Source organism: Glandiceps talaboti, chromosome 12 (assembly GCF_964340395.1).
Source record: "Glandiceps talaboti chromosome 12, keGlaTala1.1, whole genome shotgun sequence".
Taxonomy (NCBI): Eukaryota; Metazoa; Hemichordata; class Enteropneusta; family Spengelidae; genus Glandiceps; species Glandiceps talaboti.
Window position 1 is genome coordinate 24,382,482 of NC_135560.1, and position 13,945 is coordinate 24,396,426.

General features: G+C 35.8%; 1 protein-coding gene across 4 annotated transcripts in view; it reads right to left on the bottom strand.

Annotated features, from left to right (window-relative positions):
• Window positions 1-581: 581 nt before the first annotated feature.
• Window positions 582-13,945, bottom strand: part of LOC144443251 (cytosolic carboxypeptidase 1-like) — a 46,972-nt gene continuing 33,608 nt past the window's right edge. For 2 of the 4 annotated variants that reach the window (XM_078132676.1, XM_078132675.1), the window contains exons 12-25: window positions 13,390-13,404; window positions 10,755-10,874; window positions 8,941-9,818; window positions 8,732-8,767; window positions 8,002-8,166; window positions 7,344-7,434; window positions 5,259-5,415; window positions 4,376-4,608; window positions 3,831-3,993; window positions 3,307-3,487; window positions 2,751-3,018; window positions 2,263-2,436; window positions 1,572-1,744; window positions 582-826 (exon numbers count right to left, since the gene is read on the bottom strand). In XM_078132676.1, the coding sequence (XP_077988802.1) occupies window positions 583-826; window positions 1,572-1,744; window positions 2,263-2,436; window positions 2,751-3,018; window positions 3,307-3,487; window positions 3,831-3,993; window positions 4,376-4,608; window positions 5,259-5,415; window positions 7,344-7,434; window positions 8,002-8,166; window positions 8,732-8,767; window positions 8,941-9,818; window positions 10,755-10,874; window positions 13,390-13,404 (2,898 nt within the window). In that variant the 3' untranslated portion in view covers window position 582. The remainder of the gene's footprint in view (window positions 827-1,571; window positions 1,745-2,262; window positions 2,437-2,750; window positions 3,019-3,306; window positions 3,488-3,830; window positions 3,994-4,375; window positions 4,609-5,258; window positions 5,416-7,343; window positions 7,435-8,001; window positions 8,167-8,731; window positions 8,768-8,940; window positions 9,819-10,754; window positions 10,875-13,389; window positions 13,405-13,945) is intronic. The other 2 variants (XM_078132677.1, XM_078132678.1) reach the window with 2 other exon arrangements.

Here is a 13,945-nt window from a genome sequence, read left to right on the forward strand (position 1 = left end):
CATCAAAATCACTCTATCCACAGGATCCTGTTGCATCAAAATCACTCTATCACTACCCCCCCCCCCCTCCACAGGATCCTGTAGCATCAAAATCACTCTATCACTACCCCCCCCCTCCACAGGATCCTGTAGCATCAAAATCACTCTCTATCACTGGTTATTTCCCCCCTCTCTCTCCACAGGATCCTGTAGCATCAAAATCACTCTATCCACAGGATCCTGTTGCATCAAAATCACTCTATCACTACCCCCCCCCCCCCTCCACAGGATCCTGTAGCATCAAAATCACTCTCTATCACTGGTTATTTCCCCCCTCTCTCTCCACAGGATCCTGTAGCATCAAAATCACTCTATCCACAGGATCCTGTTGCATCAAAATCACTCTATCACTACCCCCCCCCCCCCTCCACAGGATCCTGTAGCATCAAAATCACGCTATCACTGGTTATTGCCCCCCCCCCTCTCTCTCCACAGGACCCTGTAGCATCAAAATCACTCTATCCACAGGATCCTGTTGCATCAAAATCACTCTATCACTACCCCCCCCCCCCCCCCCCTCCACAGGATCCTGTAGCATCAAAATCACTCTCTATCACTGGTTATTTCCCCCTCTCTCTCCACAGGATCCTGTCGTATCACTTGTTGTTCTACTTGTTCAGGTGGCTGATACGTGTAATCATCGTCATCAAAATCGTCATCGTCTTCCTCCTCATAACTCTCTTCATCTTCACTAGGTGCATCCTCATTACTGTTGTCACGGTAACTTCCACTACTAACTCTTGGTTCTTGCTGTGTTGATGTTTTCTCAGAACTTTCATCAGCAGGGCTAAGTTAATAAACAATAAATACAAACAATTATTGATCATGACACAACTGACGTATAATCTCTTTTAATCAAAATATTACAAGTTATGATTTCACATGATGTATAGATTTGTTCCTGTATGTGATGCCCTCCTAAATATTTTGAGTTTAATTTTGTTATTTCTGTGTGTATAGTTCCTCTTGGTAGATTCAAGAATACAATATAAACAAGAAACCATTGTTATCCATCAATATTTTCAATCAAACTTTAAAGAGGAACGCCAATAAAGGCATTTTCATTGTGGAGTCATTTCATGATTTTACATCACCTACAATTACTTGCAATTTCAGAGTAACATCAAGTTGATCTCGTGCCTTTATAGAGTATCTTTGCTATGGGCTATTGCATCATGGGAGTCAGCAGAAATAATATGTTCATGGTTGAACAATGAATATTCATGAGAGATGTTTTACACAAAGGAATAAGCACTTAGGGATAAGAATATTGATTGTTCAACCATGAATATATTATTTCTGCTCCATAATACATATTAATTACATCTGACAAATTATAATATTTTGTATTCTTTGAAAGTTAGATTCTCTAAATTAGTATTTTGTAAGAAATACAATTTTTGCAAGACTACATTCAAATAATTCTTAAAAAACCCTGAATTCTGACTTATATAATAATAGTCCTTCCAAAAATTGATGAAAAAATGTCAAAATTTCCGGATATTGGTGTTTTAATGTAATTGATTGCATACCTTTGATTGTCATCTTTGTCATTGTCATTCTCTGATGCTGCAGCTACCATTTTGGCAAGATCTGAGGAACTAGACGGCTGCTTCATATGCTGTCCAGTTCTTCTTAGTTTAAGGAAAGGTTCACAGAATTTACGACCCATTTCTTCCAACTCTTGAGTGCCGATTTGTAATCCCTTTGAAGATTAAATAATTGATTAAATGAATATTACAAAAACACAAGAATAAATAAAAATGAATAATAAAGATTACACAAATATGATAAAATAATAATTACAAAATAACAAATCAATTTATGACATTTGAAAAATTAAACTAAAAATCCAAGAAATACTCATTTTTCATATTACTCAATAAGCATTATTTTATTGATATACCATGGCTATGACGAGAGTAGTGATTTTCTCAGTCTAATTTGTGATATAAACATGTGTGTTTATCAGCAGAGGACATGATATGAGATGATCTTTTCATGAAAACTTGTACTACTATCTATCTAATGGCATAGTGTTCTGAGGACTAAATAAAAGCAATCACAGCTTTCAATTACAAAAATGATCACATATATAAAGTTTGCAATTGTTCAATGCCACTGTATCACTCAGCCTTGTTCAGATGCCAATAACAACAACAACTGAATGTAATTGTGGCCTTTGCCCTCACTGGATATGGTAAGGATGACCTTTGACCTTACCTTATACGGTCCTTGATCACATCCACAGTATGTACTTTCCATGGTATAGCTACGTAATACACCTATCTCCCTCCACACAACAACACGAGCTGTTGCCTCCTTTGATTTCTCCACCACAAAACTACAGTTACTAAGTGAGAATGCTGGTGCATTGGACAGCAATCTTGGCAAAGTCTGTGATAGTAACAAACAAATTGTCTTTTAATTAAGGCCACCTTTAAGGGTTGAAGCTCAATGGTATTATCCCATCGTTACTAAATCTGCACTAAACTGTGTATCAGATCTCTACCAAAATCTCACATAATTGATCTCTGATGCTTAGAAAATCATTCCAGTAAGTTTCATCTACAGGGATCATATATGAAACTTGGACACTATTCAATAAAAATTTCATTGGAAACACTTCTTTACAGTTAACATTGTGAAAATATTTCAGCTAATTTTGATAAAAGATACAGTTTAGTAATAACTGTATTTTGTTGACTTACCTTATAACTGGTGTCTTCTCTACCTGAACTACCACTGGACACTGTTGCATTATCCTCTGGTAAATATGATAAGGCACTACTACACCCGTACATGAACACGTTTTTACGCCGTGAATGACCGTGATAATCACAGTACACTAATGGTGATTTGTTTATCAACTGTAAATATTGCAATAAGCCCTTAGTATGGTAGATTGTCGGATGGAGAGCAGAGCTTGGGTCCTGCCAACGTCGGTTTAAGTCTTCACCACTAAGAGAACATCTATGGCTGTTAAAATACAAGTAGTAAATATATGTTAGACTCAGAGGAACTAGCTGAGCTTTGGCTCGGCTGTTTATTTTTATTCAAAACTTTTAATCAGAATGTCAAGTAATTTCTTGACATATTCTTAAAGTGTTAAAATAGCAATTTTCAATGATTCAAGATCTTTGTCTGCCAATCAATTTTAAGCTTGATACAGAAAACTGATCATGTATATAGGGATGCATGAAATTCTAGGTATGTGATTACATACTGTCAAGCTACAAATGATTTCTAAAATCTTTTATGACTAACCTTCCATTAATGACACCATCTGGATTCAGCATTGGCACAATCTTGAATATATAGATATCTCGTAAGGCTTGTGCTGTTGGGTGCTGACTCATCAAAAAGTTCAACGTCCCCTTCATTACCCATGAAGCATTGCTCTCACCAGGATGTACACGTCCTGATAAGAAGATGTATGGTCGACATCCTGTCCAAAAAAAGGTCACAAAATGTCAGAAAATTTAAAAATCAGATCAGATGATTACTGAGTGTGCAATGGTAACTTAATTTTGTAGTTTTCTATTTTTTTTTCAAGTTTTGGCTATCACCGGGATATTTTTAGTCAAAAATGAATAAATACAACTAGTAGTACTTGATTTCTTTGCACCACTGCTACAAAGTCTATACTATGACACATCCTACATAATTTTAGATTCTGGTACACAGCCAAGCTTTAGGTATCACAAAAAAGTATATTCTTTTGTGATGAGTGTGAGCTCTGACATTATATTTCAGAAAGAAGTTTGAAATAAAGAAAACATGGTACTTACTGAATTGTTCTATCGCTTCTTTGTCTCGTGAGAATGGATAGGATGTAATAGTTAGCACTGGACACAGGTTACCACCAAGTGTTTCACATAGAGTCTGGTTCTTGTAGTAAATATTGCTGGACGGTAACTCAATAAGATCTGCCTCTAACTTGAACAAGTGTGCCTATATGTTAACAGATCAACATTACATCAATCACTTTTATATAACAAAGAGTATTCTAGAATGTTGATAAAATAATCTCAAAGGAATCCTTCAAATTCATAAAATTCACAGTCAGATTTTGCTTGATCAGTGGGTGCATTGGTGTGGGAACATTGTGTGTGTGTGTGTGTGTGTGTGTGTGTGTGTGTGTGTGTGTGTGTGTGTGTGTGTGTGTGTGTGTGTGTGTGTGTGTGTGTCTTCATGTCCGTGTATGTATGTGTGTATGTATGTATATTATGTTTGTAGGTAGGTAGGTAGGTAGGTAGGTAGGTAGGTAGGTAGGTAGGTATGTAAGTAGGTAGGTACATACGTACTACGTATGTATGCAATAACAAATACATACCTGTAGCATAGAGTATGTGTATGGATAGTGATATGCCATGTAACAGATATCATCATCATGGGGAAATATCATTCTGAAGGTGAAAGTGAAATAACTCTTCCCTTTCTGACCACCAGTGGCAGCTGAACTCCTTGAGTAATGGTTCTTGTAATAGCACATGTCAAAACCAACCCTGGTCCAGCTAGGATGACTTTCAACAGCCTCTCTCACTGAATACATCAATGGCTGCATACCTATGGTGAAATGACACACAAATATCATGAAAAGTGACATAAAGAACTGAATTACTATCATGATAAATATAGAGCAGGAAGGGTTATTCAGAATAACGGAAAGACATCATTTGTAAAACAAACATACATTCTTAAATTTACTTTTAAAATATTCACTGTTTTGCATGTGAGTATGTTGTCTTTAGATTACTGGTTAACTTTCAAGTTCTGACATGCTAATTTAAAGCAACCTTGAATATTAAGAGTCAGCTGTTGATTGGTTGCTTTATATACAATTTTACATATTGTAAGTTTTCCAGCCAATCAAAGGAGATGTTGTATTTTGATCAATATTGATTGTCAGCTGTTGATTGGTTACTTTACATACAGTTTTACACATTGAGCGTTCTGTAGCCAATCAATGAGGATGTTGTATTTTGATCAACAATTTGTCTTCGTTTTTTATGCAGTTGACTTACAGTATTTTGTGAATAATGATCTTACTGTGTAAGTGTTTGTTTCATCTTTGAACTGACTGTACAGTAGAAGACATTTCACGATAGACAAAATAAATATCATTGTTATTTGTCAATGTAAAGTTCAAAGTTGTTTATTTTGAGTCTCTTCTCTGTCTTGTTTCCTTGTTGTGTTTCACTTTACATGTAACTTACCAAAGTTAAACTGACTGTTTGGTTTCTCACAATTGACAATATTAAACCTGTATGGTTCATCTGCCTTCATACCACTCAATTCAAAGTAGAACCATTGGTGGTGATGATTGCAGTTAATATCAGAATTCAATATCAAGTCATATTCATACTCCCGAATCTAAAAAACAAAAATTAAGTTTGATCATTTCTATAAATATACACAAACTATTAAATCTAGAAATGTTTTTTTTTTGGCAAACTTTTTCAACCACTAGCTGCACCCACTGGCTTTTCAACCACTAGCTGCACCCACTGGTTTTTCAACCACTAGCTGTACCCACTGGTTTTTCAACCACTAGCTGTACCCACTGGTTTTTCAACCACTAGCTGTACCCACTGGTTTTTCAACCACTAGCTGTACCCACTGGTTTTTCCAGCACTAGCTGTACCCACTGGTTTTTCCAGCACTAGCTGTACCCACTGGTTTTTCCAGCACTAGCTGTACCCACTGGTTTTTCAACCACTAGCTGTACCCACTGGTTTTTCAACCACTAGCTGTACCCACTGGTTTTTCAACCACTAGCTGTACCCACTGGTTTTTCAACCACTAGCTGTACCCACTGGTTTTTCAACCACTAGCTGTACCCACTGGTTTTTCCAGCACTAGCTGTACCCACTGGTTTTTGCAACCACTAGCTGTACCCACTGGTTTTTCAACCACTAGCTGTACCCACTGGTTTTTCAACCACTAGCTGCACCCACTGGTTTTTCAACCACTAGCTGTACCCACCACTGGTTTTTCAACCACTAGCTGTACCCACTGGCTTTTCAACCACTAGCTGTACCCACTGGCTTTTCAACCAGAACAGACAGCAGCTTAGTCTTCAATGTATCATATTCTCCTTGTCATAACATTGCCAGTTTGACCCTGATTACGGTGAAATGTCAGCCCAAATGATCTAAATCTAGTCATGTACTGGCATTTACTTCCAACACGTACAATTTCAACCTCACAGCAAAACTGTATTTGTGGTAAATTGTGGACAGAATTCAACCAAGCAGAACAACAAGATTAAGTCATTTGACATACAAGGAATACTCCAAATATTTCACAAATAACAGCTACTAGTTTTGATACTGTTGTGTAAGTAATACCCTCTTCAACTGATACCCATAGGTCATATCAAGTTCAGATGAAGCCTGGAAGTTATTCTTGGAATGCTAACATTCTTTGTCAAGTCATGTATGTATGCATGTATGTATGTATGTATGTATGTATGTATGTATGTATGTATGTATGTATGTATGTATGTATGTATGTGTGTGTGTGTGTGTGTGTGTGGGTGTGTGTGTGTGTGTGTGTGTGTGTGTGTGTGCATGTGCGTGCGTATGTATGTATGTATGTATGTATGTATGTATGTATGTATGTATGTATGTATGTATGTATGTAGTACAAACTACATGCCAAGCAAATTATTTCTGCCAAAAAATTTAGTACACTTGATCACAAAAATGTTGAACTTTAAAACCAAAACAAAAGCTCTCTTGAGGCAAAAAAAAAAGTAAGTATATAAATAATAAATTCATCAATGTAGCTAATAAACTTAAAATACAATGATTTTTGGAATAATTCAAATGTAATTTAAAAAAAAAAAAAAAAAAAACCTTCTGAGGTGTGGGCACAAGTTGAGTTTATACATTTTTGCTGCATGTTTAAAAAGTACTCATAGCATTCTAACTGATAACATACTTCACCATCGCTTGTAACTGACTAAACAAAACCTGGTATATATCATTTATAAACGATCCGATGACTTAACTTATTACACATAACAAAAATGTCAATGAATATGCAAACTGTTGTAACAATGCCAGAAGACAATTGTAATATCATAGAAAACATACGCTGACATTAATATTATAATAGAAGAGTTTGGTCAAGTTTTTATAAAGTATTTTCTGTCAAGTAAAAAGTTTATAAACTAATCTTGTGTTGGTGAAAGCTGTTTTGTACTCATTTATGGCTGAAACAAAAATACTGTCAAAGAGTAACCAAACTTATTTTTCTGATGAAGTACTTTGAGTGATGAAGTATACACAACTGACCTGTATTGCCTTCCGAAGATTTCCACTTTCAAAGAGGGAATTGAACTGTAAGGTATCACTGGTGTCAACATCATCTGGACTGGGGAAATTCCTGATAGGAAATGATTGGAAAATTGATGATAAATAAACACAGTAGAAAAAGTCAGTGGAGTGGAAATGTGACACAATGCTGACTTCAACAGTTAATGATACATGAAATCTATCATCTCCTTGTATAAATCCCTCTAGGTGTGAAATCAGACAGACATTCAAACCGTTTCTGTATAAATCCCTCTAGGTGTGAAATCAGACAGACATTCAAACCATTTCTGTATAAATCCCTCTAGGTGTGAAATCAGACAGACATTCAAACCATTTCTGAATTAAATTACTGTTATGAGACATAAACAAGAGGTTTCCTCTCAAGTTTGATATGTGACAAGACAATCTCGTTTTATCCTTTTTTCCCCAAAGTTTGGAACATGTTGACATGACAAGAGATGAAAATAGGAAAATTATACCAAATATGAATATATTAAATGCATCTCCTTTCACAAACAACTGAAGGGGAACTGTGTGATTGCTGTTCTACAACAAAATGTTGTTGCATCCAACCACATCACACCATTTCAGTTTATTGACAGTTACATCCATTTACAGTTTTTTGTTTTAGACTTACCTGATTTTGATCTCATCTGTCGTATATGCCTGATATGTAGGTTCATTTGATAATCCTGTACGGAGATGAACGTTGCTAGCCATGATCAAATCCAAGTCAAATACTGTCTTATCAATGATGTTTTGGGGATGAATCATTCTATCTATATCATCAAATATCATATTCCTGAAATCAACAAAATATAGAAAAATTAATCAGACATCTTCCAGTTGTGATACAAATGATCATGCAAATGTAAACCTGTGTAAATTGGGTGACTAAGAATTTGGTGAAAAGTAAATTAAAGTGAGTATTTAACTACACCAAATTAATTGTAATTTTGAAAACAACAACATCCCATTACTTATAAAAATGCATTACCACAAAACGAACAAGCTTGTACCAAAGAAGAGTCTAAACAATTTGTGATGTACCAACAACACAGACATTGCCTTTAGAGTTGAAAGAATCACCACTGTACAAACACCTGGCAAGAATGGTTATATTATAAATACAGTGTTTTGAAGTGCTGCTCAAGAAACATCCACCAAGAGTTAAACAATCACATAACACTAGTGCTATCCAGGCAATCATCTCTACCCCGATATCCTTTAGTTTGTTCCCTTTATCAACCACATCTAGGACAGAGACACCTAAAACGACCATGACAGTATTAGTAAGCACACTAGACAAACAGATATTAGGAATACTGCCACCCATTGCTGACATAAATCAGGTGTGATATAATTACTTTATATACAGCCGGGCACTAGATACACGGTGTTTCCTGATGAACAAGGGGAGAAAACATGACAAAAATCATTAAATGTTAAGAATGAAACAAAGGTGTAAAAGTTACAGGTAATGATATTATCTGAACAAAATGTATTATGAATATGTTTAAAAGTACCGATAGTGTGCATACAGAATTGACATGAATGTTGTGGGTATGTTACTTACTTTTGTCTGCCTTCTGGTCTATCATGGAATGGTTCTGGATAGGGTGGCGAGAGATGACCATTGAATTCAGGAAAAGCTAGCTTTGTAAATGGTAGCACACTTCTTGTCTTGTGTGCAATCTCGACGAAGACATCAGGATTGCCATATTGCTCACTGGTATCCGATAAAGTTGAAACGGTGGTGTCATCGTAAGGGCTGTCAGATCGCTCTGTTCTCTCCCCTTTAGCACTGGCCACAGGTTGGATGTTTAAGGAAGTTATCATCAAGTCTGGATTGGTTTCCATAGCAATTTCCACTCTAGATCGCATGCTGGGAATAGTGGGTGAATTGGCACTGCGTTCTGGCAGAACGCCTTTGATTGAAGTCATCGATTTGGACACTTTACGCACCTTGTTAGGAGACCGACTCCCTCGTAAGCTATTTTGTGACTTTGAATTTTTAGCCAGTCTACCGTTCCTTGTATTGTAAACACAACTGCTGTCTATACTTCGTGTTTCATAAGACGCTTCACTCGATGTATTGGCACTAGTTCTTAAACTATGCTCTGATGCAGAGCTTCTATGATTGCTGTCCGATACTAACCGAACTCCACCGACACTTTGCGCAAGGTCTCTCAAATCTGGCTCCATAGAAGAACCATTTGAAACCATGTAATTATGTTTAGTAAGATTGGGGAGAGAACATCGTGAATCTTTCAATCCTCTGGTTTGCAGAAGTCGACTATATCCAGACCTAGTTTCAAATGTAGAATATGTGGTTGAAGTACATTGTCTTGGATATGTTTCCATGGCACCAGTTGGGATGATTATAGCTGATTTACCATTGTGGTCTTTGAGGTAACTGTCTTCTTCCAACTCTTCATCGGGTACATAGTTTTCCTGTCAAAAACAATCAATCAATTTTGCTTGAATCAATAAATAAGCTTTCAACTTAGAATTTTCACAATAATTGTCTCTTTTATCTTGTGTATGTATGACTGTACACATTTCTTGCCACTACTGTTACTTTGACAAGATTAGTCTCTCTATACAAATATAGTTACTCCATCAGCTATACAATTTGAATTCAAATTATTTGTCAACCGTCAATCAATCACTCCGATTCCAATCATGCATCATGTTTCTAGATTTGCACTGAATTTCAGTAAAACTTTGCCTCTGTAAACTCTAAGCTAACCAGGTGATATTTACCTCTGTAAACTCTAAGTTAACCAGGTGATCTTTGCCTCCATAAACTCTAAGCTAACCAGGTTATCTTTGCCTCCAGAAACTCTAAGCTAACCAGGTGATATTTACCTCTGTAAACTCTAAGCTAACCAGGTGATCTTTGCCTCCGTAAACTCTAAGCTAACCAGGTTATCTTTGCCTCCATAAACTCTAAGCTAACCAGGTGATCTTTACCTCTGTAAACTCTATACTAACCAGGTTATCTTTGCCTCCATAAACTCTAAGCTAACCAGGTGATATTTACCTCTGTAAACTCTAAGCTAACCAGGTGATATTTACCTCTGTAAACTAAGCTAACCAGGTGATATTTATCTCCGTAAACTCTAATCTAACCAGGTGATATTTACCTCTGCATACTCTAAGCTAACCAGGTGATCTTTACCTCTGTAAACTCTAAGCTAACCAGGTGATATTTATCTCCGTAAACTCTAATCTAACCAGGTGATATTTACCTCCGTAAACTCTAAGCTAACCAGGTGATCTTTACCTCTGTAAACTAAGCTAACGAGGTGATATTTACCTCTGTAAACTAAGCTAACGAGGTGACATTTACCTCTGTAAACTCTAAGCTAACCAGGTGATATTTACCTCTGTAAACTCTAGCAATTCTGGGAAGAATTTTTCATACATGAACAGATCTTCAGGTGATCTTCTCTGTTTTTCGGGCTTAGATTTGCTATCCTTGTCATCATCAATATCTTCAAACTCCTGTAAGACATTAAACACAGCACTAAAGTGACTTGACAATGTATACAGTCACAGTATTTACCACGCATCTAGATTGAAAACCATACTCAGTTATGACATGCATAGTATCAGAAGAGAAAACCCATGTATTTTTAGTATCAACATAATATCATATTATAAAGCGAGATAGCTAGAAATCCATTAATATCATTACTTTATCTTAACAAAGATATGACAAGATTAACTTTTTGAAAAAAAACATGCACTTTGCTTAATTAAACTTAAAGATCTTGGGCATTAACATATTTCTTACAAAATCTTTACCTGTACATAACATTTAAATTCTCAATGTCATCTATAAATAGATGCATCAACACTATCATCATCTTTTCAACACCCAAGACTTGCCCATGCATGGTCCTGATCCTGGCCTTTTACCATGCATGGGAATCATGTTTTGAGAATCGAAAACCAGAAAAAGTCTCTACACTGCACTGTGTGTGATTTATGAAGCAGAGGTGTGAATGATCAATGTCTGTTTAAAGGCCAGGGTTTCAATCCTAGGTTCTTGCATTAGTGTTTAATAATATCTTATGAGTAATGCCATAAGGATTAAATAGGATAATACTTTTGTTCTGGGTCAACTGTTCCTAAAGCTCTACCGAAAAACTGTTTCTAAAGCTCTACCAGAAAACTGTTTTCCACAACTCTACCAGAAAACTGTTTTCCACAACTCTACCAGAAAAATGTTTTTCACAACTCTACCAGAAAACTGTTTTTCACAACTCTACCAGCAAACTGTTTTTCACAACTCTACCAGCAAACTGTTTTCCAGAACTCTACCAGCAAACTATTTTTCACAACTCTACCAGAAAACTGTTTTTCACAACTCTACCAGCAAACTGTTTTTCACAATTCTACCAGAAAAACAGTTTTTCACAACTAAATTTTTATCCTAATCCCAAAAGGGTCTCTGAAGGTATGTATTATCTTGCTATCAACAGATTTATAATAATAATAATAATAATGAAATCTTTTAATACATTTGGCACAATCTATATTTCCATAACCCTAAACTGTACACTAGTATAGACACAAAAAAATCACCTAGCCAATAACAATAGAGCAAGTAATTTTGAATACTACCAGTCCAGATGGTAGTTCAATGATAGACTCCAAGTATGATAAAACCAAGAAATCAATAAATCAAATGGCTGAGTATGTAAATGTCATGGAAAATGATATGTTTATAGTCAAGTGATAGCACTTTGCCATATGTGATGTCCATAACAGCCTAGAATCAGGAAGGTATCGGTAGTTGAGTTATAGACTGTTAGAGTGAACACTAGGTACCACAACTGTTTATTTTGATGTAGTGATGGAGAACAAAGAGAGCTGCTCATCACTGGACCATTTCAAAATTGAATTTATTCATGCCGATATGTGAGTTCCAGGCGCAACGTCCATATCTGAGTATAGGATGGACTAATGTAAAAGAAGCCTTTGTTTGAGAGTTGGTTAAGTTTCAAATTCAAACGTTCTGTTAGATTTAGCAACCATGTCCCTAATGTGGTGTTTTCATGATGTTCTTCATTTGTACTGATACTGCACACAGAAGTTTTAACAATTTTCTATGTATGTGACCACAGATATTGCATACAATGGTATGTGACCACAGATACTGCATACAATGGTATGTGACCACAGATACTGCATACAATGGTATGTGACCCCAGATACTGCATACAATGGTATGTGACCCCAGATCCTGCATACAATGGTATGTGACCACAGATACTGCATACAATGGTATATGACCCCAGATACTGCATACAATGGTATGTGACCACAGATACTGCATACAATGGTATGTGACCACAGATACTGCATACAATGGTATATGACCACAGATACTGCATACAATGGTATGTGACCACAGATACTGCATACAATGGTATGTGACCACAGATACTGCATACAATGGTATGTGATCACAGATACTGCATACAATGGTATGTGACCACAGATACTGCATACAATGGTATGTGACCACAGATACTGCATACAATGGTATATGACCACAGATACTGCATACAATGGTATATGACCACAGATACCGCATACAATGGTATGTGACCCCAGATACTGCATACAATGGTATATGACCCCAGATACTGCATACAATGGTATGTGACCACAGATACTGCATACAATGGTATGTGACAGATATTATAGAAGACATACAATGTGATGAACACCAAAACGAGCATTAAACAGCTGTCTCAGAAAAACCTACATTTACATAACTAAAAACTGCACACTACATAAAAAAACATCACTGAACTAATAATAGCAGCGAGCTATAACAAACCAGCGCATTCACGAACAAGCATCGGTTGTACAAACTAAAAAAACGTGCATTAACATCAAATGTCTACATATAGCAGTAAGAAATTAGAAACGACAAAAAAAAAATGTAAAAATCCAAGCCACTATAACAGCATGCTAATACACAGCCATATCACATTCTACTGACCTGTAGCTGCATGTCCTTCAAAACCAAAATAAAATCAAGTTAAAATAAAACTTAAACTAAATCACTACTTTTTTAATGTGAATGATAATTAAATTTTCAAAAAGAAAACAAAAAGAAAGTTCCCCTTATATGTACCACAAGCATTCAATTTAACACATTGCCCATGTTAAGTATTTTGTATTTCAAATATTTACTTTCAACAAGAGATCTTTTAACCACAAAAAACGACTATCTTACTCTTAGAATTTGTTCTTTTATTAAATTATACAGAAATGAACAAACATTGAAGAAAGTGTTTATTGAAATTAACAATATTCATCTTCAAGGAAGAAAAATTGACTTTCTTGGAATTCTTTCTTTTCTTAAATTCTAAAGGTACAAATAGATGAAGGAAATTAAATGCACTCAGAAAAGGTTTCTATGAGAGTCACAATATTAATATTCAATAAGAATACATTATTCTACAGCAAAATAGGACTTTCTTGGAATTTCCTTGAATTCTAAAGGCACAAATAGATACACGAACAATTTGATGTACTGAGGAAAGTTTTGATTA